At 39.2% G+C, this 27373-nt stretch overlaps 1 protein-coding gene across 1 annotated transcript; it reads left to right on the forward strand.

Moving 5' to 3' along the window:
- LOC104067672 (kinesin-like protein KIF20A) lies at nucleotides 1–27210 on the forward strand. The gene is made up of 18 exons (XM_054057461.1): nucleotides 1–262; nucleotides 1308–1382; nucleotides 4237–4356; nucleotides 5228–5366; nucleotides 5463–5647; nucleotides 9089–9185; nucleotides 9667–9861; nucleotides 9944–10055; nucleotides 11514–11585; nucleotides 16094–16240; nucleotides 16843–17008; nucleotides 18289–18459; nucleotides 19093–19232; nucleotides 20441–20606; nucleotides 21847–21964; nucleotides 22045–22112; nucleotides 23729–23848; nucleotides 25220–27210. Exons 1-18 carry the CDS (start codon nucleotides 83–85, stop codon nucleotides 25463–25465), a joined length of 2517 nt encoding a protein of 838 aa, XP_053913436.1. The 5' UTR covers nucleotides 1–82; the 3' UTR covers nucleotides 25466–27210.
- Nucleotides 27211–27373: the final 163 nt, after the last annotated feature.

A 27373-nucleotide genomic window follows, 5' to 3' on the forward strand; every position in this document is an offset into this window, starting at 1 on the left:
AGCTTCTTTAGAATATCCTGTCCTCTTCAAGTGCTCTAATGTCTGTTGCTCTCTGCTTTTTTGCCTGCTCTGTGAGAAACTGATGGAAGCTGTTTTTTGTTTCTCATTACAAGTTCCTTCACAGAGAGCAATGGATGATGAGGGGAAAAGCTATGTTTCTGCTGAAATATCTGATATGTTTGCATCAGCTTCTTTTCTGAATGTAGCAGATAAACTCTCGCCTATGGAATCAACAGTGTTGCCTAATACAGAGGAGCAGGAGGTGTGGACTGGTTTTGTAATACATCTTCTGATGACGTTTTTTTTTAAGCTTTATTTCTTGCAAATATTTCTTTGGTAAGAACTGCTCCATTTCCCTGCCCCCAAGATGTGTTTGAGTCTTCAGTTAAATTCTCATTGATTACAAGCAGACTGCTGCCAGTACCAAATGCAGGTAGTCAATGCTACCTGATGTGTTGTGCTAAGCTTTTGAGGATAAAGGACTTTACTAATCGGACTTGGAATGTAATGCAACTGTACTGTTCTTTTTAGTAAGCTGGAAAAGGATATAGGTCTCGTTGAAAGCTTGTTAGGTGCTTGGAATTAAAGTTCTATAATGCTATGCTGCTGTATGCTTGAAAATAGCCTAGCCATCTCTGCTTTTTTAGAATGGTGGTTTTCCCTCAGGTGACTTAATTTTGTAGGATCAGTGGAGTGTTGGCCATGGAAGAGCTGTGGAGACTTCTGGTAAATCCACTGAAGGAACAAGTTGTCAAAGTAGGGTCTTTGAAGCCCTGTGAGAAAGGAAGGAATGCTGGGTTCCCTCTCAATCTCCCTTCTATTGTCACCTCACCTGGATGGAGAGGAGTTTATATAATTTTATGGGGTGGAAAAGCCCACCTTGGCGTCTGAGAACTGTAAGTCCCTTGAGGCTAAGGATGTATCAGTCTATTAACTGAATGTGCTCCGTTCAAAATGGAAGAGCAGCAGCTAGAAAACACCACTCGAATTCAATACAGAGGGAGACCAGAAGGTGGAAGCAGTGCAGTTCATGCCTTGAATAGTGTCCTTTTTTAAACAAAAGCCTTGTCTTTGTCATAAAAAAACCATTAGGACGCTGGTGGTGGGGGAACAAAAAAGGAGTTACTTAAGGACATTAGGAGGTAAAGAAGCAAATTAAAGCTTAGGGTTTGAACCTCACAAGGAAAGAGAAAGTGAGGCAGGAAGATAAATCAGGAAACACTGCGTGAGAAATTTATGCTGATGTGATTTGGAGGTGTTGTGTTTAAAAAGTGGCCATTCTAACTGTATTTTTTTTAAATTAATAGGTGTATCAGCCTTTGAAAGTATTCTTGAGAGTGAGGCCTTTTTCTATAGCAGAGCTTGAAAACCATGAATCTCAGGTCAGTTGTGGAATAAATAAATATGTTTTTGTCTGCCAAAGAATGCCTAGTATTGTAAGCTGTGACTTTCTTTTATAAAAGTCTTATACTGCTTCCAAATAGAATTAGCAGACACCTGGATAAATATGATTTTTTAATCACAATTTTTACTAGTTTGTGCTACAGTCGTGCTTACCTACAGCTCTGCAAAATTCAACTGGGTACGTTATTTAAAAGTGGGCATCACTCGTGAGTCTGTACAGGGCTCAAGAAATGAAGGAGTTTTGTTGAAAAGACTGTGCAATTCTAGGAGTAATTCAGGTATCTGACCCCTTAATTCGTTGAGTTTTGAAATGTCTTAATAGTCTCATAGTCTTCTACCTTATCCTTGTGACCTGCTGCTCATCCTGTCATTTTTTTTTTCTGTAATCTCTACAGTTTATATCGTCAGCTTCGGATGCTTCAGTGTTTTACATACATGTTCACATGCAAACACACAGTAATACTCCTTCTCCCCCAACCTTGGCCATCCATTGTGAATACTGATGCAAAGAATTCATTTAGCTCTCTTTGGAGGATCAGGTCTCTGCAGCATATCTCACCACCTGTATGTTTGCAGGGTCTCACAGGCTTTCTGACAGATGTCTTGTTCCTGGTGTGTTTGGAGGAGGATTTAATATTACTTCAGATTTGCTTCTTGTTATTTGCTTTTTAAAGATGTATTTTTGGATTTAATCTGCCAGAGTTGGAACCTTTGTATTTTTTCACTTGGATTATCTTTTTTCCCTCCTCAACTTCCATTCACCTTTCATTAGGCAATTCTTGTTGAGTAGTAGGCACTGCCCCACTACTTCCAATCCGATATTATTCAGCTATCTGAGCTGATTGTATGATTATCTTGATTTACAAAATAAACAAGCTGTAAAACAATTTGATCTAATTTCTCTTTGGAATGGGAAATTTCTGACTACCTGACCATTGGTGAAACTACTTGTTTTTATAAGCATGGAGGGAGGAAAAAAGTAAGTATTGAAGTTTGTACTAGACTTTTTTTAAAGCTCTTGTCTTCATGGCCCAAAGAGTTGTGGTAAATGGAGTTAAATCTAGCTGGAGGCTGGTCACAAGTGTTGTTCCCCAGGGCTCAGTGTTGTGTCCAATTCTGTTCCATATCTTCATCATTGATCTGGATGAAGGGATTGAATGTACCCTTAGTAAGGTCACATGTGACCTTAGGACACTAAGCTGAGAGGAAGTGTCAATCTGCCTGAGGGTAGGGAGGCTCTACAAAGGGATGTAGACAGGCTGGATTGATGGGCTGAGGCCCATGGGATGAAGTTTAACAAGGCCAGATGTGGAGTCCTGCACTTGGGACACAACCACGTGCAGCACTGCAGGCTTGGGGAAGAGTGGCTGGAAAGCTGCCTGACAGAGAAGGACCTGAGGGTGTTTGTTGACAGCTGGCTGAACATGAGCCAGCAGTGTGCCCTGCTGGCCTAGAAGGCTGATAGCATTTTGGCTTGTATCAGAAACGGCATGGCCAGCAGGACCAGGGGAGTGATTCCGCCTGTGTACTCAGCACTAGTGAGGCTGTACCTGGAATACTGTGTTCAGTTTTGGGCCCCTCACTACGAGAAAGACATTGAGGTCCTGAAGTGTGTCCATAGAAGGGCAATGAAGTTGTTGAAGGGGCTGGGAACAAGTTTTATGAGGAGTGGCTGAGGGAACTGAGGCTGTTTAGCCTTGAGAAGAGGAGGCTGAGGGAAGACCTTTATCACTGTCTACAGCTTCCTGAAAGGTGCTTGTAGAGAGGTGGGTGTTGGTCTCTTCTCCCAAGTGGTAGGTGATAGGACAAGAGGGAATGGCATCAAGCTGTGTCAGGAGAAGTTTAGACTGGACATTAGGAAAGATTTTGTCACAGAAAGGGTTATTAGGCACTGGAACAGGGTTCCCAGGGAGGTGGTTGAGTCACCTTCCCTGAAGGTGTTTAAAAGACAGATAGATGAGTTGCTCGGGAACTTGATTAAGTAGTAGACAGGTACAGTTGGGGTTGATGATGTCTAAAGTCTTTTCCAACTTAACGATTTTATGATACTATTCTATGATTCTATACCAGCTGACAAACAGACTTGTTGATTGAGACTCCTCTGTACATGCTACATGTGGATTACTAGCCTTACCAACCCTGTCCAGCCTCTGAACATAAATTTGAGATTTAGTTACAATCAATGCTCCTGGCTGATGCTTCAAGATACTGTTCAGTTCAGTTTGTATATTCAGTAGCCTGTCTGGTGTAAAATAAATTTTCCTATGATACTGTGCTCAGCATTTATTCAGTTAGTGAATGCTAGGTAGCTATATTTTGCCTTTACTTCATTGAGAAATAGCAATCAAATTAGTCTTGAAACTAACGGTTTCCTTCATTGCTGCTAATACCATCTATCAATCAAAGAATAATGCTTCAAACTTTTTTTGCTTTATGCTGGTTAGAGCTTGTTTTGCAAAGAAAATCATTGAAATACAAACGAGGTAGATATCTATATAGCTTTGTTTTCATCATTGAGTAGGGTACTGTGTGCCACAATCAAAAAATACCAGGGTTTAGAAAGTTTAAAAAAAAATTGCTGAAAGAAATCCTAGAAAACTTTTAAACCTCTTGGGAAAACTCCAGATGATTGCCTTAGCTTTTGCAATCTGGCTTTCATCTGAAGAGGCTATCTCTGTAGATGTGATGTGCCTCAAGAGATTATATGTAAATTTTGCAGCTGTTCGTAGCTCTGGTAAATGAAAACACTGCTTTGCTTTTTTTTTTTTCAGATAACTTTCTTCCTAAATAATTTTGTGTTGTGTGTTGGTTTAACTTGTTGTGTTTTTTAAGGGTTGTGTAACTATTGAAGATCCCCAGACAGTAATTCTTAGTGCACCCAGAGAGTCTTCAGCGCTGAAAAACAGTGAAAGAGGGATTGGCCGTTCTGTGCATAGGTTCACCTTTTCTCAGGTAGGCATAATTTTCCTAATTTTTAGTTATAGTTTTTTTTAATCCACTATAATGCTAAAAATTGAATTTGCTTCTATATCATACAATGTGATTTTTCTTCTTTGAATTGTGTGGTGGTATTTGCCTTAAAAAAACCCAGACTGCTTATTATTTACTGTTAGGCTGTCAAGAAAGCTGTATTGCAATGGCAGTTCCTGTTAGATGAGACAAGGAAGCTACTTTGGCAGCTCTGTTTTCTTTAATGCAACAGAAGCTTCTTTTAGGCACAAACTTACTGTGGTTCTGCTGTACTTGCAGATGCTCTCATCTGTGAAGTGTTACGGGAAATAGCACGTTTAAAGGAACTTACTTTTGAAAGAATAGTAGCCTAACTACTTAAATATTCCGAACTGGAAGTTAGTTTCTTAACTCTGTTACCTACTGCGAGAATTTATTCTTACAGTATCCAAAGATAAATAGCTCCGGGCATGGAGTCATTTAGACCATTGTAATGCTGATCTCATCAACTGTGTGGAACTGGTGCAGAGTGAAGAGGGAGTTGTGCATCACCAGCATAGCTCTTGCAAGTATGCACTAAACAATATGTGCTCAGTAGCATTCTGAGCAGTCTCTTTTAGGAGTAGGAAAATATTCAAAAATAAGTGCAAGCCTGAGTGCCTCCAAGTTAAGCAGGCATCCTGTGAGAACCCAACAGAAAACATTGAATAAGAAGGCGTTCAGGCAAGACAGAAAACTGAGCTGGTACCTCTTTACTCGCTTGCTTTGAAAAACTAGTCGCTATGAATCAGAGCTTAATATTTTGATATATTGAACTTAATTGTGCCATTTATCACTCCTTCTTTCTTCTTTTTTCTGACTCCTCTGCTCCAAGGTCTTTGGACCAGAAACAACTCAGAGTGAATTTTTTGAAGGTTCAATGAAAGAGATAGTAAGAGCGCATATTAATGGAGTGAATGGACTGGTATTTACTTACGGGATTACAAATGCAGGCAAGACATTCACTATCCAAGGTATGAAATGTTTGCCAAAAAGCACCTGCAACAACTTAGTCAAAATCCAATGAGATGTTTATGCGAGTGTCTACATTTTCTTCTGTTATTTTTAAGGGACTTCAAAAGATTTTGGTATTGTACCTCGCTCCCTTGATGTGATTTTTAACCACATAAGGGGAAGACATTACGTGAAGATGAACTTCAAACCACATATGAGCAATGGTGTTAAGAAACTGGAAGATGCACAAGTTAAGCAAGAAGAAGCCTTAAAAACTGCTCTTCTTGCATCACTGAGAGAGGTCAGTGACCAAATTCTTCCTTGTTAATGAGACTTCTTAAAAGCTTGCTGTCTAAAGGATCATGTTTAATTAAAGCTCTGTTTTGCTATTGATTCTTTAGATTTGTATAAGGCTACAGTTACGGATACCTGGTAGACCTTGGAATAAAAAGGCAACTGGCTGGTTTTAGAGCTCAGGGTAAACTGGAAGGACTTGCTGCAGCAGACAGCACGCAGTTCAAACAAAAAATATTGCAAAGCCAAAGCCTGGAATTCTGTAGAGGGGCGGTTCTGGCATTGTGGTGACACTAGTCCTTAAAGTCTGAGAGCTAACTTACCTAAAACCTGCTTCTTGTTAAGTGCATCTTCTTTTGTGTCAGGTTTCCAGACTATATCTCAGCGGTTGCCCAAATTCTAGTACAAGCTCGGGAGGGATGATGGCAATGTCTTAATAGGGGCAGTGAAGAAGGCAGAAAAGTGTCTTCTAGTGGAAGACAGTCTTGAGGCAGATCAAGAAGTTTATAAACCTGTCATTTATGTAACTTTATAAAGAAACTTTTTTGATACAGCAGTGAAGGGAGATGCCACAAAATTAATTTCCTAAAAGGATTACAGTCTGCTTTAGAGGATTATGTACATCTTTAACTGTGTTCTGTGGAGGTTGTAGGTAGAATAGAGGCAGCCTCCTGTTCTTATTACCTAGTCATTTGTTTCCTGTGTGAGAAATGGGTCTCACCAGAAAATTGACACCCTTGTGCATGTGACTGTTCTATACCTCTAAGCCCAGTTGCAAGTTGTCACAAGATATCTGGCTTTTTTTCCCCTTTTGTTTAGAATGTTTTACCCTAAACTGTGGTTGTGTACATTTAATCCCAAAAATGCGGTAGGCTCGTCTGGTTATCATTCAGAGTTGCTCTGAATTCTGGGAAGCACAGAAGTAATAATTGTCAGGGTTTTCTTTTTTCTGTTGTCTTTAACACTAGTGTTGCTTAAGTATTCCAGTTTGTTCTGATAAAATATCCTTCTATAAATCAAATTCACATGTGAAGTTCCCCTCTAAATTCTGTTGCTGAATTTAAACTCTGTAAACTGAACTTTTAGTCTGAGTCTGGCTAACTTTTGAGGAAAGATCTGAGATGAAAAATCTAAAAGATGCTATTTTGAGTGTCTTACACATAGTGCAAATGAGTTTTTTATGTGCATGGGCAGAGGGTGGGAGTCTTGAAGAAAAATTGATATGATCAGGACGATAATAGGTAAATATTTTTAAAGACTGTGGAACCTACGAGCCTGCAGGAAGGAACATGTGGGAACTCAAGGTCTGAAACAGGAGGTCAGATGTCTTATTTTGAAGTTATCTGTCAATCTTTTTATTAAATCATGGTCTGACTTTATTAATGGTTTAGTTACTGAAAGGTGCAGTAGGTGATGTAGATGCTGATGCACTACAGTGAAAAGCAAGCAAGACTCCACCATCAGGAAGGAAAGGTGAAAATGCATCTAGAAAATAATACATGACAAGAACTTGCTTGTGTTACAATGCTTCCATAGTGATAGCTCAGCTATCCCTAGAACTGAAGCTGTGTTTCTTGATAGCTTGTGAATAGCATCACTGTTTGGATGCTCATTCAAGCTTGTGATCTGAGACCAGATACGGTTTGGTGGACTTGGTTTTGATTTACATGGATTTCTGTCAGCCTTTTTCCCAGGCTCAGTTTACATGTCGTGCAGAAAGAGCTTGCTGTTCCTTTCATTCTCTCTGTTTAAACTTCTCTGAGATACTGCAATACTCTTGTATTTAATGTTCTACTGTTTGTTTTCTGTGCAGTACTGCTGCAAAAAAACTCTTGTTTGCCATGGTTCACCCTCTTGTCCCTCCCCTTTACATGTTCTATTCATGGGATTAAATATTGTTTGTGTTGGGGTTTTTTTTTCTGGATTGAAAGCTGATTTATCTACAGTCTTATTCCTACCTGTTCTCCTATTTGCTATTAAACGTCAGTTTCTGTTGCTGGCAAACAATGTCAGTTTATGTTCACGCTTGTTCTCAGGAAGTTATCTTCATGCTCTTTTCTGTATTCGGTCTTAAGAAGAACAGCACAGCAACATGGCTCATTCACTCGGTTTTGTTGAAATTCCTTTACAAAAACCTACACGTGCACAAGTGGTACGGGGTTTCTGCCATTCCATGACATTGTTGACATGCCTAGATGTGCCATGCATGTCAGTCCAATACTCTGCTTCAGAATTCTGCTCTGTAATTCTGTAACAATGAACAGAAGCCATGCTGGTGGTTATACTTGCAACTACTCAAGAAACATAAATGTACCAACAGTGCAGTCTTTGCAAAATGGTCATTTATAAATGACAACTAAATGATATGCTTTTTATCTTTATAATGGAAAGTGTGGATTTGTATTTTTCTGTTTGCAAAAATTCCTTTTTGGGTGTACCAAGTGTGAGTAACATAAGCATCAGTAGACAATCCATAAAGACCTTAGCACTACATTCTAATAGCTAGAATGCTAGGGTTTACTTCTTTGAATCTCTTCCCCTCTTCTACTGGAGGATGACCCTCTATTAGGATTGGGCTTTGGGAAATAGGGGCGAATGCCTTAATGAAGTTTTTTTTGGTGTATAAAATATGAGGAGAGATGTAGATGTGGAGATGTTGGAATCTTTAAATAGTGGGAGTTGCTATTTTACTAGACTAGTTTTCCTGGGGGTAATTTTAAGCCTGTGCTTTGACAAGTCTTGGCAGGCTTTTAAATAATTTTGTTGATGTAGAGAAATACAGCAAATGTGTGTACTTAAAGAAACTGTGCTGTTACTCTACAGGGTTTTTAATGGCCTTTTAATTCAGTCTGAATTAAACCAACATAGACAGTTAGTTTATGAGATCTTTAAGTCCTTTATTGAAGCTATTATTTTACTCTGAGGTTTTAAAGTAAGTTTGACACATGCTCTCACAGTCCTGGCACAAGCCTGTGATTTGCGAAAGTGACTTGCAACAAGCAAGTAAACTGGAAATCTCTGCTGCTTTAGTCTTCCCACTGCCTACCACCCTGCTCTCTGCCTCTGAAAAAAACCATACTTTTCCAGTTCTTCTGGCTGACTGAAATACTGTTCGGATTTGTCCAGTAGTTCATAAAGGCATTCGAGGCTGTCACAGTCTAACAGAGATCTTGTTTCTCCCAGAACTGTAAAGTAGGTCTCCTACCTTAGCAGCAACTGGTCTCCAAAACAGGTTGCTGGGAGTAGCAGAGAGCAATCATCTCTGTAAGAGAAGGAGTATTTATTCATTTTAGTTCAGTATTGTTAAAAACATTTCATTTGCAGCCAAAGTAAGGGTGGCTTAACAGTACTTCAATATTTAAATATTAAATACTGGAATTACTGTCGTTAATTTCTGCTGTCCTTGTTGTCCGTTCGCATGGATATAATGGTCTCTTATTTTCTCAAGGAGACAGAAAGCACCTCAAGTACTTTTACAAGTATGTGTGATGTGAAGTCAGATGCTTCCAACTGTGCTTCAGAGAGTCTTGCTTCTTATTCACTAGGTAAAATAAAGTCAGAAAAATTTTGTGGGGAAAGGAAAAAGAAGAGAAATTTAGGAATATAAGTGGGTAACTTAGTGGATTAAAATCTCTCTACTACAGAGTACCTTTTAACCAAATCTTAATGAATCGACTCTGGAGAAAGTAATAATATAAAAATATTATGATAATTTTGCTTCTTTGTGGGGGGTGTGAGAGGGGATGTGGGAGGAAGAGGGAGGTTCAGTACTGCAAAGCTAATGTATAAACTGCTGGAATCCTGAGGGGAGGCAATAGCTTATAGAACCTGGGCATGTTCTGGTTATAGGTGACTGCTGAGAAGTTTGAATGTTCTTGGGTTAACTCAAACTTACACAGTGCAGTGTATCTAATTGTACAACAGTTACATACAAGCCTTCTCCTTTTAGAAGGTTTTTATACTGCAATTAAAATTTATTAATAAGTTGTTTGGTCGTTTAACTCTTTCTCTGTTTTGGGTTACCAGAGAAGAACTTTGTTCCCCTTGAGATATTTAGGACTAACATTCACCAAAGAACACAAGCATCTGTCTGGATTTCCTTTTGTGAAATTTATAATGAATATGTGTATGACCTATTGAATGTATTATCTACATCAAAAACCCATAAGCGCAGAATCTTAAGAATTTGTGAGGATCAAGGAGGAAGTTCTTATATTAAAGGTAATTAATACTGGTTTATGACCTTGGCTGTTTCACAGACTTTCTTTAATCAGAAGTGTATATAAAAGGTCTCTTTTTGCAGACTTAAAGTGGATTAACATTCAGAGCACTGAAGAAGCCTACAAAATACTGAAAATAGGAAACAAGAACCGAAGCTTTGCTTGTACTAGAATGAATGAGCAATCAAGTAGGAGGTTTGTTCTACTAATTATACATATACTCTGTCCCTTTTCTTGTAAGGGAGGAGAAGACTTTAGAATATGTTTGAAATGAACCAATCTTCAATACTACTTTAAGACTTCTCTTGATTATTCTGGTTTTGTTATAAAATTCTTTCTGGAATAAAGGTAGGAGAGGCTCTATGACTTTAATAGCAGCTGGACTTGGGTTGCTGTTTGTGGTTTTGGACAACCAAAAAGATCAAATCACAGTCATTTTTGAGTGCCAACAGGGCTATGCATCTTGGCTAATGATGCTGTGTGGGAGTGGCTGTCCAAGAATGTTGGAGGAAAAGCTGGATAACTCTTCATCATTGGCAGTATACTTCTTGGAAGCCTGCAGCCTGTCAAGGAATGTAGGAAGGAATGAGTGTGTAGATCTGGATTATCTAGATGCTTTTTAGATTGCTATGTTCTCACTGAGCTTACTTGGTATCTTAAGAACTAGACTCCTAGCTCTTACTCAGCTCTGGAGAGGGGTCAGGGAGAATCTGACTTGGTGGAGGGGGAGGAAAGAGGGAAGATGGTATTCTTTATGTTGAAAATGTCTTCTTACTTGATTTTTAATGTCCTTTTATTAATTTGTCCTCTGAGTGTGGAAGGGTCATGTTGTAAATTTAGCTAATAATTGTAGTGTTAGTAAGCTTGCTTTTTCTCTTAAAAGCAAGAGTTTTGCTGTTCTGCATTAGCTAAAGACAGCTGCCATTAAATTTCATGCTATGATTCCACCTGAATTTCACTTAAGCCTGAAGTAGTGCAGAAAAGAATTGCGTGCTTTTCTGACAGTTCTGTGTCTAGAATGTCCTCCTCTTTTGCTCCAGAAAATATGCAGACAGGGCAATTCTGGTTCTAGGTTTTTCTCTTTGGTTTCAGACAGTATGTTCGCTGCCTTTGTAGCCTGATGTTTAAACCAGAATAATTGGATTTTCAGGTGTTACAAATTCAACCTTCCTACAAAACAGGATAATAAAACTGAATAAATAACTTTATGTTGAAGTAGGCAAAAATTACAGAATTGTCAGACTTTAACTTATTCCCTTCCCCACTGCTTTTCTTTTTCTAAGAAGTTAGTTCTTCAGATTTACTGAGTTCAGATACAGTCTAAAGTTTGTATACAAGATGGCTACCCAGGTACTTAGCTTTTGATCAGTAGACAGGTGATTTGGCTTGTTCTTCTTCCAAGACACCTTGTAGGCTTCGGGTGATATTTTTCCCTCTCCTGTATTGAAAGAAACGGAAAGTCACAAGATACAACTTTTATTATTGCTTTTTGCTGAACGAATGGATTGTGAAGGTAACCAATGCAAATTAGTGAATTAATTCTTATTTGTTATTTAGCACTGAACTTTCTGTAGAATACAAATCTTACTTTGCCTCACTGACTGTTTGATTTTTGTAATTGTGGTTATTAAAAAGGACCTCTTTCCATTCCAGTCACAGTATATTTTCAATCAGGCTACTAAGGCTAACTGATGAACATCAGCCACACGTTCTTGGAGTTTCTGAGTAAGTGAATGCTTCAACTTATTACAAAAATCTAAATATAGTTGATAAGGTGTAAGTATGCTAAACTGGTGAACTGTTAATAAACATATCCTCTGAGACCTGAGAAGGAAATCGGAACTGTACTGGCTGCATTTGACTGGAAACCTGATAGGGAGAGGCACAGAAGTGTTTCTCTGTCTCTTTTAATCTGTTAAGGTTTGGCTGCAGGATCCAGTAAAAAATCTGTCAGTAGTACATAAATTGCGGGAAATGTGTGTATATTGCCTTATGTAATGGGGGGCTGGGGACAGCTATGTAATACTGTGCTAAATATTCAGGTAAGCAAAAATTAAATGACTGGCTGATAGAAGCTGATCTTTAAAGCTGAAGTGCAGCAGCTAGTGCTGATGACTGAAGGTATGAGCCATGCCAGTGTATCTTTCTGCTTTGAGAGGACTAGCATTATGGGTTGAATGTTTCTGTCAGCATATTTGATGTGTCTACTGGATTTCAAATTCAAATCTAGCATCCCAAAAATGCAAGTGACATGCTCTGGGACTGCTCCATGATACCACCTGCAGTAAGAGGGGATCACTAGGTGATGTACTTAAACTACTTTTTCCTCCTTCCTTCCAATTATGGGTGGTGAAATTGTAAGGCTCAGACGGGCCCAGTCTATTAATACATGCCTCCATGGCTAGTATCGCCATAATAACTTCAGGTTTTTTTGACAATGGAATGGCCTACACAGCACCAGGTTTACAGTTATCAGGTGGGAGCCTTTCTCAAAGTGGGAGGAGAGTCTTCGCTCAGGAGCTTGCAGGGCTCATTTATAGGACTTAAAACTAGATGTGAAGGGGATGATATTGGGTTCACCTATGACAAGTGTCAGGAGGACACAACATGATTTGAAGGGATAGGGTGCTGGTATGGACTTTCCACCTGCTGCCCCGGGGGCATGCTGGGGATGCTGCAGCACAGCTGAAGTCCTGTGGAGATGAGCTGAGGTAGTAGGTGTCAGAAAAGAAGCTTCTGCAAAATAATTTTAGGGAAATAAAGGGCATTCCACTAAGAAGGTGTTGCAACCAGAAGCCCAGCTGAAATGACTCTATACAAGTGCACGAAGCTTGGGCAACAAACAGGAGGAGGTGGAAGCTACTATGCTACTAGAAAGCTACAATCTAGTTGCCATCACTAAAACTTGGTGAGATGAATCCCATAACTGGAATGTGGCTGTCGATGGCTATCGGCTGTTCAGAAGAGACAAAGAAGGAGGGATGGAGTTTTGTGGCCCTCTATATCAGAAATGGATGGAGTGTGAAGAGCTGTCTTTGAAGAATAGCTATGACCAGGTTGAAAGCTTATGGGTCAGAATAAAAGACCAAGGAACCAACAGGAACCTCGTGGTTGGTGTGTACTACAAGCCACCTGATCAAGGAGAGCCTACCAATGAAGCCTTCTTCCTCTAGCTACAGGAAGCTTCACACTCGCAAGCTCTCATCGTAATGGGGGACTTCAGTCACCCTGACATGCTGGAAAAGTGGTATGGCAGGCTGTAGGCAATCCAGGAGACTCCTAGAATGCATTGAAGATAATTTCTTAACCCAGGTAATAGACATCCCCACACAAGGGAATGCAACACAGGACCTGATGGCCTCTAATACAAGTGAACTCATCAGTGACATCAAAGTCGGAGGCAGCCTGGGCTGCGGTGATCATGCACTGGTGGAGTTCAAGGTCCTGGGGGGTAGGGAACAGGTGAGGAGTATAGCCAGGACACTAAATTTCAGGAAAGCAGACTTCTAGCACTTCAAGGAGTTAGTCAGCAGGACCCCCTGGGATATGGCCCTCGGGAACAGGGGAGCAGAGCACAGCTAGCAAATATTTAAGGATGCTTTCTATAAAGTGCAAGAGCACTCAGTCCTCAGATGGAAGAAAGATGCAGGGAAAGGAAGAGACCAGCGTGGCTGAGTCTGTAAAGCCTTTGACATTGTCCCCCACAACATTCTTCTCTCTAAATTGGAGAGATATGGATTTGATGGGTGGACTGTCTGGTAGATAATTGCTTGGGTGGTTGTATTCAGAGAGTAGTGGTCAACAGCTCAATGTCCAGATAGAGATCCATGACAAATGTTGTCCCTCAGGGGTCCATACTGGGACCAGTGCTGTTTAGTATCTTCATCAGTAATATAGACAGTGAGATCTAGTGCAACTTCTGCAGGTTTGCAGATGACGCCGAGCTGAGTGGTGCAATTTTCACACCAGAAGGACAGGATGTCATCCAGTGGGACCTGGACAAGCTGAAGAAGTGAGCCTGTGTGAACCTCGTGAGATTCAACAAGGCCAGGTGCAAGGTCCTACAACTGGGTTGAGGCAATCCGTGGTTCCAATACAAGATGGGGGATGATGTGATTGAGAGCAGCCCTGTGGAGAAAGACTGGGGGGTACTGGTCAATGAGAGGCTCGACATGAGCCAGCAGTGTGTGCTGACAGCACAGAAGGCCAACTGTATCCTTGGCTGCATCAAAAGCAGCATGGCCAGCAGGGCAAGGGAGTGATTCTGCCACTCTATGGGGTCTCTTGTGAGACCCTGTATGGAGTATTGTCCAGTTCTGGAATCCTCAACATAAGAAGGGTATGGAGATGTTGGAATGGGTCCAGAGGAGGGCTGCAAAGATGGTCAGAAGGCTGGAGCACCTCTGCTATGAGGACAGGCTGAGACAGTTGGAGGTCTTCAGCCTGGAGAAGAGAAGGCTCAGAGGAGACCTTATAGTGACCTTCCAGTACCTGAAGAGGGCTACAAGAAAGCCGTGGAGGAATTGTTTGCAAAGGCTTGTAGTGATAGGACAAAGGGCAATGGCTATACACTGGAGAGGGGCAGATTTAGACTAGACATAAGAAGGAAATTCTTCACAGTGAGGGTGGTGAGGCACTAGAACATGTTGTCCAGGGAAATTGTGGATGCCCCATCCCTGGAGGTGTTCAAGGCCAGGTTGGATGGGGCCTTGGGCAGCCTGGTCTAGTAGGAAGTGTCCCTGCATGTGGTGTTGTGTCCATGGCAGGGGGGTTGGAATTAGATGATCTTTAATGTCCCTTCTAACCCAAAACATTCTATGATTCTGTTCTCCTGATCTAAAACAGTAATATAGGTGCACTCAGTAAAAGCAGTGGAAGTAATTACAGTTCCCTGTTATTTTGTGATTGAAAAGTGGAAGTGGCCTAATCTTTTGGCTTCAAGCCATTTAGATAGCTTTTTTTGTTTATTTTTGTTTGTTTTCCCTAATTAATTCCCCATTTAGCTTGATATGGAAAAATAAGGACTGTCCGGTAACTAAGCTTTAGTTCAGTCCTAGCTCCTACTGATTTTTCTGTTTTCTCTGCTGAGCAGAGATGGTAATAAATATACCTCACTGTGAGATAGCACCTCTTAATGTCAGATGTTATGGTGATAAATACCCTAAGGAATGATAACTTGTGGAAATAACTGCATCTGTATTCCTTGCTGTTCCCTGTCTTGGTGTATTCCCCTGGCAAAGCTTGCAGCAGCTGTTGGGTGAATGATAGAATTTATATGTTGCTTAAGGAAAAAAAAATAGCTCTTCATCTTATACTGAAAAGGAAAAAGATCATAAGATCATAGCCTTTTATGCAGTTGGAATGTGCGCCTTGTTAATATGTATGGTATTAATATGTACTTATTTCATCTGTGTGAAAGGCTATGCTCTTACAAAGATCTTAATGTATGTAAATAAAGGTATGTATAAGTGAGTAATAGTTGGTTAACGTAGATTATGGAACTACCAGAGCTTCCTGTATTTCAAAGGCTTCCTTTGTAAAGTGAAAGAAATTAATTCGTTGTCCAGGATAATTGTCTCTAGTTGTAACTATTGTGCTGTGAGTGAGAATTCAGTGGGCTGAGTTTAGTAGCACTTGGTCGCTGTGGCCAAAGAGCTGTAAGGTGGTCTGGGAAGGGGTTCTGACCTCTTGTTTGCTATAGGAAACGGGCAGACTGCAGTGTATTGAAGCCTACTACTATCTTGCAGTCCTCTCGGTGCTGGAACTGGTGAAGGCTGTGGTCCATACCGCTTCAGTAGTATAGCCCCACTATGGGAAACAGTTGCAGAAATTCCTCATGTCTTGTCTGCAAGCACACACTTCAGGACGGCAACACAATTTGCGTTCACAAACTGAATTCTTTATGTAACAATGCTTACAGGGTTTTAAATGAAGCCTACAAGTAGACTTCTTTTAATGTGCTGAAGAGATTGTCTTAGGAGCAGCAATCTTGTTCTACTGTCTTTATAGACAATGATAAGATAAGTTAGTGCTCTTGTCCCGAGTACCTTGCATAGTGCACACCAGACAAAAGGTCAACATTAAAGTACAACGTATTCTTTGGTCTAGATGAACTGAAATGACTCACTCATTTACACTTTAGGCATATAAAGAAATAAAAAGACATGAAGCTCTGTTTTCATGCTGTTTAGAGATAAGTTCGTATGTGTGTTCTGGATAATCCTTTCATGCAGGTTGTCTTTTTGTGACTTGGCTGGATCAGAGAGGTGTAATAAAACACAAGCCTTTGGAGACAGACTGAAAGAAGCAGGAAATATTAATAATTCTCTTCATATCCTTGGAAAATGCATTGCAGCATTGAAGCAAAATCAAAATCCAAAGTAAGTGACAAGTTGTAAACAACATGCTGCGCTTTAAGTTGAAACTCTAAGTGTTCCTTTATGTTTATTCACATGGTCAGAGGAAAATGCAAATCTATTAATGTTGTAACCTGCCTTTTTCCAGATGTCACTGGGAAACCTGAAACAATTCTTTCTTTAAAACTTTTTTTTTGTGGAGAAAAAACGGCATTTAGCAGCAAACTAATAAGCTTTTCTCAGTGTGTGCATGTCAACAACACACTGTCTGTACGGATGTCCTGTTTTGTTTTCTTCCCTTCCAACTCCAAATTACGCAGGTGTACTCATCTGACAGTTGACAGATAATCCTGTAGTTAGCCTTTGGCTTGTTCCAGGGTCTCGTTTTCAAACCTATAAAGCTGTGACAAAGATACTTTTTACTTCTCTTACTTTTAAATACTTTAATTTGTTGTACAGCTCATAAGGACTAGTAAAGACCTTTCTCTTTGATGTGAAATAGCTTAGGCTTAAATATGAGCATCCTACTGGATCTGTTTCCTGAAAGAGAATTAACCGAAGTTATAGTATTGTACAGGCTTCTTACAATTTTTGTTCCACCATTTTATTATTCTTTTCTCCATGAGGATGAAGCCAAGCTATATTCCGTTCAGAGAGAGCAAGCTGACTCGTCTGTTTCAACCATTCTTTTGTGGAAAAGGCAAAGCTTGTATGATTGTGAACATTAATCAGCACGCTTCCACATATGAGGAAACACTACATGTAATGAAATTTTCAGCTATAGCCAAAGAGGTAAGAGTGCAGCTACTTTGTCTGCTATTCTGCATTCTTTGTAACTGTTGCCTTGTGAAATGATCAGGTTGTATGGACTACAGTGTGTTTAGAACTCTTGATGCGTTGTATTAAGTCTTTTGCATGTGGCCTCCCACTACAAGGCTTCTAATAGTCTTGCCCGCCCTCAGACCCATTTGTGGCAAGAAGTTAAGACAGCTGCAGCTGTCTGTGTCTTGTTCAGTTCTACACCACAGACATTCTGTGCAAAAGGTAGTCAGGGCACCTTCAGATATGACTGGTTATACCTCATATCTAAGTAAATGCAAGATTTTGATTCAGGTTTTTGATGAATTGTTTAACTTGTGTAACAGAATCTTAGCTGCACCCAAGATGACAGTTGTTCAAAACTACTTGGACAGCAAGCAGTGGTAGTAGCCTCTTATTTTGTGGTGTGGATGAGATCTCTTGTGCCTGCATTGCTCCTGTTTGGCTGAGTGCAAGTAAATTACAAACAAAACCAGAATGCTTTTTTTGCAACTTAACGCTTGAAGGCAGAAAACTCTGCTAAATCTACATACTTTTTTTTTTTTAACTTTCTCAGCCTCCTGTTAAATTCAGGACTTGGGTCTGATGTTTACGGTCTAGGGAAGGAGAATGAACTTAAGAAGCTGTTTCTTGCAGGGAGTGGGATGGTGAGCTGTGCTAGGTTTCGTGGCGTAAATGAAGTCAGTTTCTAGTGTGGAATCATGGGTTAGTTCTGACAGGTTCCAAGTCTATAATGGCATATCTAATATGATCTGGGAGAAAGATTTTCCCAGGTCTATCTGGCTACAACTTTTATCATAAGATAAGAGCATGCACTGAGGATCAGCTTCTCTGATATGTTCTCCTATGACATACATGCTTTAAATCTTTGTGTAAATATCATGAGTTGCTGAATCCTTGTCACAGTATTTCAAGAAGGAGCAAATGATTTGCCACTTCTCATTAACTTTCCAGGAACCTACACCAAAACCTAATATTTTAGAGGGGAGAGAAAACACCTTTCTAGACAAGCATGCTAAGTTTGCTAGTAGGTAGTCTTTCTCATTTTCTCTTTGTTAGAGTACTGAAGTCTTATATTCACATTGATGGATCATTTTGTTTGCTAAAAGGCGTATAAGATTTTACTAATGTTCTTGTAAACATAAAATATAGTGTAAATACAGCAATGCATTTGTACACTTTTTCCTAGTATTCTGATACTTGCAGTAGTGACAGTGTTGATAAACCAGTGAGTTCAACTCTGAATTTTCCAGGTGATCCAGACAATCCTACCCAAAAGTTTTGGTTATTTTCCACCCAACTTAGTTGGAAGTGATGGCAAACCTATCATGCACTTTGATGCTAACACATCTACAGATGACTTTCCTGACAGTACTAAAATCTCCACAGAAGAGGAAGTGGACATCACCATTCTGAGTCATGAGGTAAATACACATCTACTCAAAACTGTACCCGAGAAAGCAATTTCTATTAGTTCTAATATTAGAATCCTCTACCACATGAGCTGTGCTAGAAGCTGTGTCAAATGAGAACTGTAAGCTTCTGCTCAATGTCAAGCAGACCTAGACTTAAAGTGGCTTGGTTCTGAAGGAACAAGTGTAGTTGTGGAAGGCTGCCTGTGGCTTTCTTGTTAGGTCAAGGTTTAAGTTTGGAATTCAACAAGAAGAGCAAGGAAGCAGTATGTGTGTTTAGAAGAACATTTATTAGTTTGTGCTCTTGGGAACAGCAGAAACAAGTTAAGATGCTTGAAAACACTTTAAAAACAAAGCTATACAATCTAATAGTAATAAACTATAAAAATCAAGTAGGCTGTATGTTAAATAGTTGTGCAAATTAATAATTAAATGCCAAAACAGTAGTAAGATTTTTGATAGCAGAAGCCATGGAGATAAAGGTTTTTTGCAGTGGAAATTCATGTTTGAAAATATTTAGCCTTTGGCACAAGTTAAAACTGAAAACATAGGCTGTGTGGATGGCTATCATATTGATATGCATGTCAAATGAAATATTTGTATATGTGTTTCTAGCTTTTCTGAACTGAACTATGTTAAATTTAGGATCTCTTGAAAACTACAGAGAACCTAAAGGAGAAGCTAGTTGCAGAAAGGCAAAGTAAACTCCTTCTGGAGGTGAAGATACGTAGAGAGATGGCAGAAGAAATGTTCCGACAGCTGTTGGAAACAGAGGAAGCCTGGAGGCAAGTCGTAGTGCAATCCTTTTCAAGACCAAAAGGATTCCACGTATATAAATGCATGCATTTATATATACACATACGTATGTATATACATATGTATATGCAAGACATGCATGCTCATGTTATTTAGAGAAGTTAGGGCTGGACGGTTTCAAAGCTTCTGATGAAAAGGAAACAAGGAACATTAAAAACTTGTACAGATCAGCCTTTTCTCATGTACAATGAAAGAGTAATGCTTGTTTCTGTGAAACTTTTGTTTTATTTGTAATGAATTACTGGAGATGGTTCTGACTCATTGTTAGCCTTTAGCTGCTGTGTAAGACTGTTACAGGTACCCCATTGAGGCTTGTGATTGTTCAAAAACTTGTACTTGGTCCTGTTAATATGCCTGCATATGATTAAGGTAGTTTGAATTGTATGTCTTTGAGCTCTGATGGATTCTTGCTTATGGATGATTTATGAACTTACTACCTTATAGTTACTGTGTCTGTCTGCACTGATGTTACTAATTTAAGTACTTTTATTCAAGTGTGTCCAGATTGCTCAAGCTTAATTCACTTCCTCTTAACTCTTCTCTTCTTGAAATCTGTTTCCTGCTGTTTGAATTACTAACAGAGATTAACCCCAAGTTAAGTTGCCGGCTGAACACGCTATGGTTTAACACCTGCACTGATTTTAAAATTATTTGGGTGCCTTTGGCCAAATGCAGGAAACAGGAGTAGTGCTTTTTTGTTGTTGGGGTGGAATTCTGTCACTGCTTTAGCACTTCTTTATGTTCTGAGAGAAGTAATATATAGTGTATTGAAATAATAAGGCAAAATGAAGTTGACATTTATCTTTTAATAGAGAGAAAAAAACCCAAACAGCATGAAAGGCACCCCTTGGAAATATGCTTTAAATATCAGCTGTAGTTGGGTGTAGTCGTGTTTATCACTACATGTTGGTGGACTTCTTTTAATGAAACTTTTGTCTAACAGATCTTAAATATGTATTCCTTTATAGCACTCTTCTTGGTAAACACCAAGTAGAAGTTATACCTTGGTAGGATCATTGAGAATAAATGGGAGCAAAGTATTTCTTGGTCGCTTAACTTCACTATATATAACTATATGAGTAACTTTGATATTCCCAGTTGAACACTTGTAGTCAAATTGTAATAGATGGAATGTTATTAAATTAACTACTAAATAAAACTAACATGTTCTCCTCAGCAACCGCTTGGAAGATATGAAAGACAGTTATGAAGAAAAACTGGAAAGCAAATTTGAAATGTATAAAGAAGCCATCAAGAAACATGCATATATGTGTGCAATGGAACAAATCGAAGATAATTATGTTCCCATAGAAGAATTTCTGGCTGAACAGGAGAAAGTTGAGGTATGACTTGACTGTTAAAAAATGCATGCTAGCCTCTTAAATGTAAATTTTTTTGTTTTCCTTGATGAAATCATTTAAGAATCCTAAATGTAACACCGAGCAGTTAAAATAATTGGCAATTCAGCCTAGTTGTTCTGGTGTCCAGTGTAAACCGTAACGACAGAGATATCTTCTGTTTAACACTACCCTGTAGTGTGTACCTAAACCTCCTGATCTTTAGGGGAACAGTTCAATTAAATCCAAATTATCTTTAGTTCTGTAGTGAAATAATTGGAACAACTAGAGGGATGGTGTATAGAGCAGTCCGGCTTTGTGGAGAACCTTGGGATTGTAGGATGTAGAGTAAAAAGCTAGTCTGAAAGGTGGGGAATTCAGTACAGGATAGCTACTTTAATTATAATGGATCTCTGCTCTGAAGGTCTGGAGGGAGAATTGTGGGATAAGAAACTGAGAATTAAACTTTATGCAGGAGAGAGCTTAATCTCTTGAATGTACTTAATACCTAGAACCACTCAGAGTTGGCATTGGTAAGTTACTATTTCTTTTGCAACTGAGCCATGTTAGCCATGTGCATCTCTATCAGTATTTAATTCTAGCCTCTGCATAGATAGCTAAGTGCATTGAGGAAACAAATGAGATCCGTGGGTCTGTCTTCTCAAGTCTGTAGTGGAAGAATAGAACCGTTGTGGTGTACACCAGACGTGCTTTCTCACTGCACTTTCCTGTTCAGGAACATATAAGATGTCTTGCTCCACTAGTTGATGGGTTCCTTTTAAGACATGAGGGAAATAACTATTATTTATTAACTATTCTTAATGGTGACTCTTGTCTGATTTCTCACTCTGAACTTTCTCACCACTCTAGTAATCTGACAGGTATTTAAGAGATTGAGATTAAAGCTTAATGCTATGAAAGATATTATTCCTTATTTAGCGAGCTAACAGGCAACAGTGATTTACACAGATGCAATGAAGTTTTCTTTCTGCTGTGTGGTTACTTTACAGTGTGGAAATCTTCGGACTGGAAGAGTTGACTCTAGTGTAAACTAACTTCCTTCTAGAAGGTCTTGTGATCTGGCTGTTGTTCCTTAGTGTGTTTTCTCAATCATACACATCAAAACTCCCACCTGAAATTATTTTAAAACTCCATATTCTGTGTAGTATAACTGAAGGATGTGCAGCAGTGCATTGTATTAAGCAGAAATCCACACAAATTCTACCATGTGCCCTTCTTTTTTCAGGATAGAGAGAGGAAAATACTGCAATTGGAAAGGCAGCTTGATGAACAGTCAGAGAGGCTGTTGGCTCTGGGAGGCCTGAATTTGGATGTACAGACTACTGGAAATAGCATGAAACTAGGTAGGAATCTAGACTGGATATTCAGGAGTTCAGTTTACTTTTGTTGTGTATAAATAAGTAAACTTTTATTTTTCCTCTAGATCTTATGAACAAGATGGTGGAGAAAGACACTGAAGGACTGCAGAAACAATGCAGAGAGAAAGAAGAGGTAGCTCTTCCTCAGTATTTAATAAATCTCTGTAACAGTCCTAAATTCTGACATGGTTCAAGATTTGCACTGGAGACAAAAGCATGATGATCGCTGCATATGGGCATTTGAGTTTACAGAAAGTCCTTGCCCAGTTGTGGATTACTGACAGATGACTGGCTATGTTCTAGCTTTACTCTGGTTTAAGGCATCTAATGCAGTAACAAGTCACATGGTGTACATTATACTTCCCTACTTCCAACTTGTGTGTAGCCTTATCTGGAATTTGTTGTAAACATTGCTGCCATGGCCTCAGTGCTTTCCTTACTGAAATGCTGCCTAATCATCATGCATAGAGTAACAATTACTGACCCTGGTAAGATCCTAAGTCAAAAATAGTGCCTTAAACCAGTCCTTTCTGTAAGTACTGAACTCCACTGTCCCTGTAAACTTCAGTAAAGGGTAATGTGTCTGTTCTTCACAACAACAAGATCTGCATGTTCTGAATAGCATATAGAGGTGGAAATTAGGAGTGTTGGGCTGTGTTATGAGAAACTAATATTAATTATTTTTAGGTATGTAGTTTTAGTCTATGCCTTGGATTGAATTCTTGTAAGGCCACAGATGGTTTCCCACAGTTAAGGAGGATGGGGAAAGGAAAAGAAGCCTTGTTGCTTTCACTAATAACAAATAGGAACAGGAGAAACAGTTCCAGATGGTTCTAATAAACCATGTAAATGGAAAGTGAACTTAAATCCCTTTCTGTTGAGGAAACTGTACTCCAAAAATAACTTTTTCCTTATGAAGTTTAATGTCTCATGGTATAGTCCCTGGTATTTGTTTTCCACTCCTTTTCCTGAGAGCTCTACATAATTTCCCATTTCCTATGTCAATTTCAAATGTTGATGCTTGAAAGAAACTTCGGCTTTTATGCTTGGTATGCAGATACAGTATTGTTTGGTTTTGTGTGACTAGAAAGTGTTTGAATGATGGCATTGCTGCCTGACAGTAACTGAAGTGAGAGCAGTTTAAAGGAGTTGGTTCCATCAGTGCCTTTCTTCTGCTTTGCCTCACATCTGTGCATGTGTGATGAGTAACTTTTTTTTTAATTTTCTTCCATTCAGACATTGATCATGATCAAAGGTGTGTTTTTAGCAGTCTAGATATTTTCCCTCCAACCTTGTAGAAGTAATTTAATGATAAAACATTAATTTTGCTGGTTCAGAGTTTCTCTTCCCTCTCAGGACTTAATCATCAATGTTCCCATCAGAAAGGCAAGGTCTTCTGTTGTAACTATGCTCCAATTCATATGAAGTGTTAATGAGATGAATTTTTTTAAACAGACTGTTTCAGGAGTACCCTAGTCTGTGCCTGTTCTTTGATTGACAGGCCTCTGTAAATCTACTAACTTCAGCACCGTAACCCTTGAGTGCTCCAGCAGTATTTTATCACCACACATGATGGGTTGGGATATAGGAGGTTGAGAGAAGCAGGCTTTGTCTTCATTGCTCTGATCTTGCAGTTTGTACTGTTCAATATTAAACAGAAATGCTTACAGTGTCTGAGTTGTAGTGATAAACAGAATTCATGTAAAACATGCTGTCTTGAACATCAGTGTGTATGGGTTTTATTTTCAGCTTATAAAATCTCTGAAGCTTAAAATACAGAAATTAAATGAAGCACTGCTAGAAGCTAATGAAGTCTACAGGAAAGTGGCAGAAGAGAACAGTCAACTGAAGCATACAGTCATGCTCAAGGTTTGTCAACAATTTAAAAGCAACTTTAATATTGCTTATATGCATAGTTGTGCTGGATGTTTCTGCATATTTGTACGTGTAAAACCACCATTCCATGTTAAGGGATGGGATGCCATCCAAAGGGACTTGGAAAAGCTTAAGAAGTGGGCCTGTGTGAACCTGATGAGGTTTAACAAGGACAAGTGTGAGGTCTTGCACCTGGACCAGGGCAAACCCCAGTATCAGTATATGCTGGGGGATGACGAGATTGAGAGCAGCACAGAAAAGAAGGAATTGGGTGTACCAGTGGATGAAAAGCTGGACATGAGCTGGCAATGTGTGCTTGCAGCCCAGTGTGACAGCTGTATCCTGGGGTGCATCAATGAAATGTGGCCAGCAGGTGAAAAGAGGTGATTCAGCCCCTCTAATGTCCTCTGGCAAGACCCCACTTGGATACTGCATCCAGCTCTCGAGTCCTCAGCACAAGAAAGACATGGACCTGTTGGAGTGGATCCAGAGGAGGGCCACAAAACCAGCCGAATTTGAAACACCTCTCCTGTGAAGAAACAAACTTGGAATTCCAGTCATTAAGTGTTTTGCAGAGGGCAAGCAAGTTGTCAATGCACAAATGTGCAACAAGACCTAAGAATCTCTTGCTTTTAAGCTTCTGCAGAGGTGTCCAAGCCAGATAAGAGATATGAGCAGGTAAACTAATTAATGTTGAAACAGAAGAAGTCTTTTCTTTTAAAGCAGGAACTTCATGAGTTGAATAGCATCTGACCTCAGTAATCAACTAGATCCCTAAATAAAAAGATTAGGAGTCAGAACGCTTGGCACAATATCTTTGTCTCATTTGTAATCTACAATGAAGCAAGACAAGTATAAGACTTTGTGAAGTTTTTCTTTGAATGTTAAGTTACCTTCTGCATGTGTTTTACTCTAAATTGTGTTTTAGTCCAAGTTGGAGACCGAAAATTATTAAGCTTGAAACTTATTTTATAATTGGATTTAAAACCTAGGAAGGTGACTTTTTTGTTAACCACAAGGATTAGAGAGCATCTTTAAGGCTCTGTATACTGCCCACTCAAAGCATTTATTCAGTCCTGGTTAGCAAACGTATGACTATGACAAGAGTTTTGATTTGACCAATTTTGCTTTCAGTAATAGCTGCTTAAGACAAAGTCTTCTCTAGTTGTTTCCTAGAACAACAGCAATTCTTTGCATATGTGGCTAAGTGTGAAGTAATGCAGAAGAAATGGACACTGGAAAATCATTTTGCAAAGTAATATCAGGCTTGTTTACTGGTATAGTAAAACACTTTGAAACAGAACATTAACTATATGATAAAGACTTTGGAGTGTGTTTGTATCTAACGCAGCCTTATCTTCATAGGAACAAGAAATGAACAGTCTTCAGAACTGGGCTAAACGCGTGCTTGAGCTTGAAGAAACAGTGTCTTCCCTGCAAAAACAACTTGAAGAACGGAATAAACATTTCTCTACAGAGGAGCCAAAACAACAAAAACCTCGGAGAGGTTTGTTGGCTAACTTGAAATCCACAGTAGCAGCCAGTGCTAGTACGCCTCTTGGTAAAGGCTGGGGGAAGAATGAAGATGCTTCATCCTCTTCAAGAAAATAAGTACTGTGGGCTCACAAAGCAAAGGAATAATTTGATTAATCAATGCACAATTACTGGGATTCTTTCAGTCTTATGTTAGTAGCTTTCTCTCACTCTCAGATGCCAACTTAACTGTCATGTTAACTGGCAAGAGAAATAGTTACTACAGTCCTATTTTAATTGAATTGGAGTTGAATTCAGAGCTATGTTAAGTAAAGACCTAAATTTGTGCTTTTACTGTTGATATAGAGATGTGATTTGAGAAAGATATACATATATATAATTTTAATTCTTAAGTAACTATCATGGTGGTCTATGCTAATAAATGTGTGGTTCATGCAGAGTGGGATGTTCCTCATCTGCTGCTCTTGTTATCTTTTTTTAAATAAAGTATTTCATTTTCATTGTTGATTCCTAGAAATCAGATGGTTTGTAAGCTTAATCTTCAAGTAGTTAAAATAGCTTGGTTTTTCAGATGAATATTCTGGTTTTGACCTGGAAACTGCCATCTTGGGACCAAACTGAACAAATTTGCTAAATGTAAGGCCTCAAAGACCTCATTTTATTGCCTCTATTAGGTGGCCTCTTCCTATTTTTCAGCTAACTTGGCTTTTTAAAGGAACTTGTTTCAATATAATTTGAATTTGGATTAAGAATGTCCATTATACTTTGAAAGAATCTATTTATAATAAAATTTTCCATTGCTAAATTAAGTTCTGACTACTCATTTGTAAAGGTGAAAACTACTCAGTCGGTAAGGGTGAGATGGTTTTGTTTTGGGTTTGTTTTTTTTCCTTTTAACTACTGTGAAAGTACCATGCCTCTAACTTCTGAGAAGTGTTTTAGAACATAGCAGAATCCCTAAGTAACTTAGATTGAACCTCGCACTCCCTTTGGAGACACTAGATGGTGCCGCCTTCCTGTGTGATGCTGAAAACAGCCTTTCTCTGCTGTGACTGTTCCTGGCGGGGCTTCTGAGTTTTTGGACTGGTCTGTTCAAATGCAGTGAATCACTGAGATGTCTCTATCCAGGCTGAAGTTGTAGCACTTGAGCCGGTGCTGCTCTCATGTTTTGAAGTGTCACTGTTAAATATAGGTTATTCAGCTGCAGGAGTTCTAAAGGCCTATAATCCTGCCAGGGTAGAATTTCTAAAATATTATTCTACTCCCACACAAACTATTCCAGCTATTAAAAAATATTTTGGTGTGGTGATACAATACATTGATTGTCGATTCCTGGAATAAGAAAACTGTTATGTACATAAATTGCTCTAAGAACAGCAGCGTTCAAACAGGAGTTCTAAAAAAAATAAATCATCAGGACAGGCCAACACCGGAAACTTTCTGTAATACTGTTTCAAATGATCTAGTGCTACACCTTGACAGTCTGTCTCTTGTCTGAGAGCCTGTGTTAGCAGGTTTATATAACACTAACTATAACTTCTTATTCCCTGAGCAACTAGGTTTCCATGTTCCCTCCTACTTCCCAGGGCTCTTTGGTTGGCTACAGGAAACTCTTTGAAAGACAGTTACATTTAAAGTATTTTTTTTTCTACTTAAAATGAAGCCTGTAGTGAAGTAGTCACCCATTCTTAACTGTAATGTTTTCCAAAAAAACTTACACTGGACTGTGTTGCTATTACATTAAAGATATCTAAGCTGCTTTAAAGGATAGCTGAGGACTGACTTCCTCACTTCCTGCCCTCCAGACCAAAAATAAACCCTGACATGGATGCAGAAATGGCTGGTTCAGTCTTTTTCTCCTTCTCAAAGCTCAGTGGATGTAAGGAAAGCAGAATCCATAAATATTTACCATTGCAGAATAATCTTGTTTGTCACGATAAGCAGATGTTCCCTCGTTCCACATGAAGTTACTGCTCTGGATATAACATCAGCTATTTGTTTTCTCTAAAATTACTACCATACAGC

This window comes from Cuculus canorus, chromosome 2, assembly GCF_017976375.1.
Source record: "Cuculus canorus isolate bCucCan1 chromosome 2, bCucCan1.pri, whole genome shotgun sequence".
NCBI classification, from domain to species: domain Eukaryota; kingdom Metazoa; phylum Chordata; class Aves; order Cuculiformes; family Cuculidae; genus Cuculus; species Cuculus canorus.

Bases quoted from the DNA above. Each gene is read 5' to 3' on its own strand.
- LOC104067672 (XM_054057461.1), top strand. From the start codon at position 83: ATGGAAGCTGTTTTTTGTTTCTCATTACAAGTTCCTTCACAGAGAGCA. The intron at 16,241-16,842 runs GTAAGTGACAAG...TTTCTCCATGAG, and splicing joins AAGCAAAATCAAAATCCAAA to GATGAAGCCAAGCTATATTC. The intron at 20,607-21,846 runs GTATGACTTGAC...TTCTTTTTTCAG, and splicing joins CTGAACAGGAGAAAGTTGAG to GATAGAGAGAGGAAAATACT.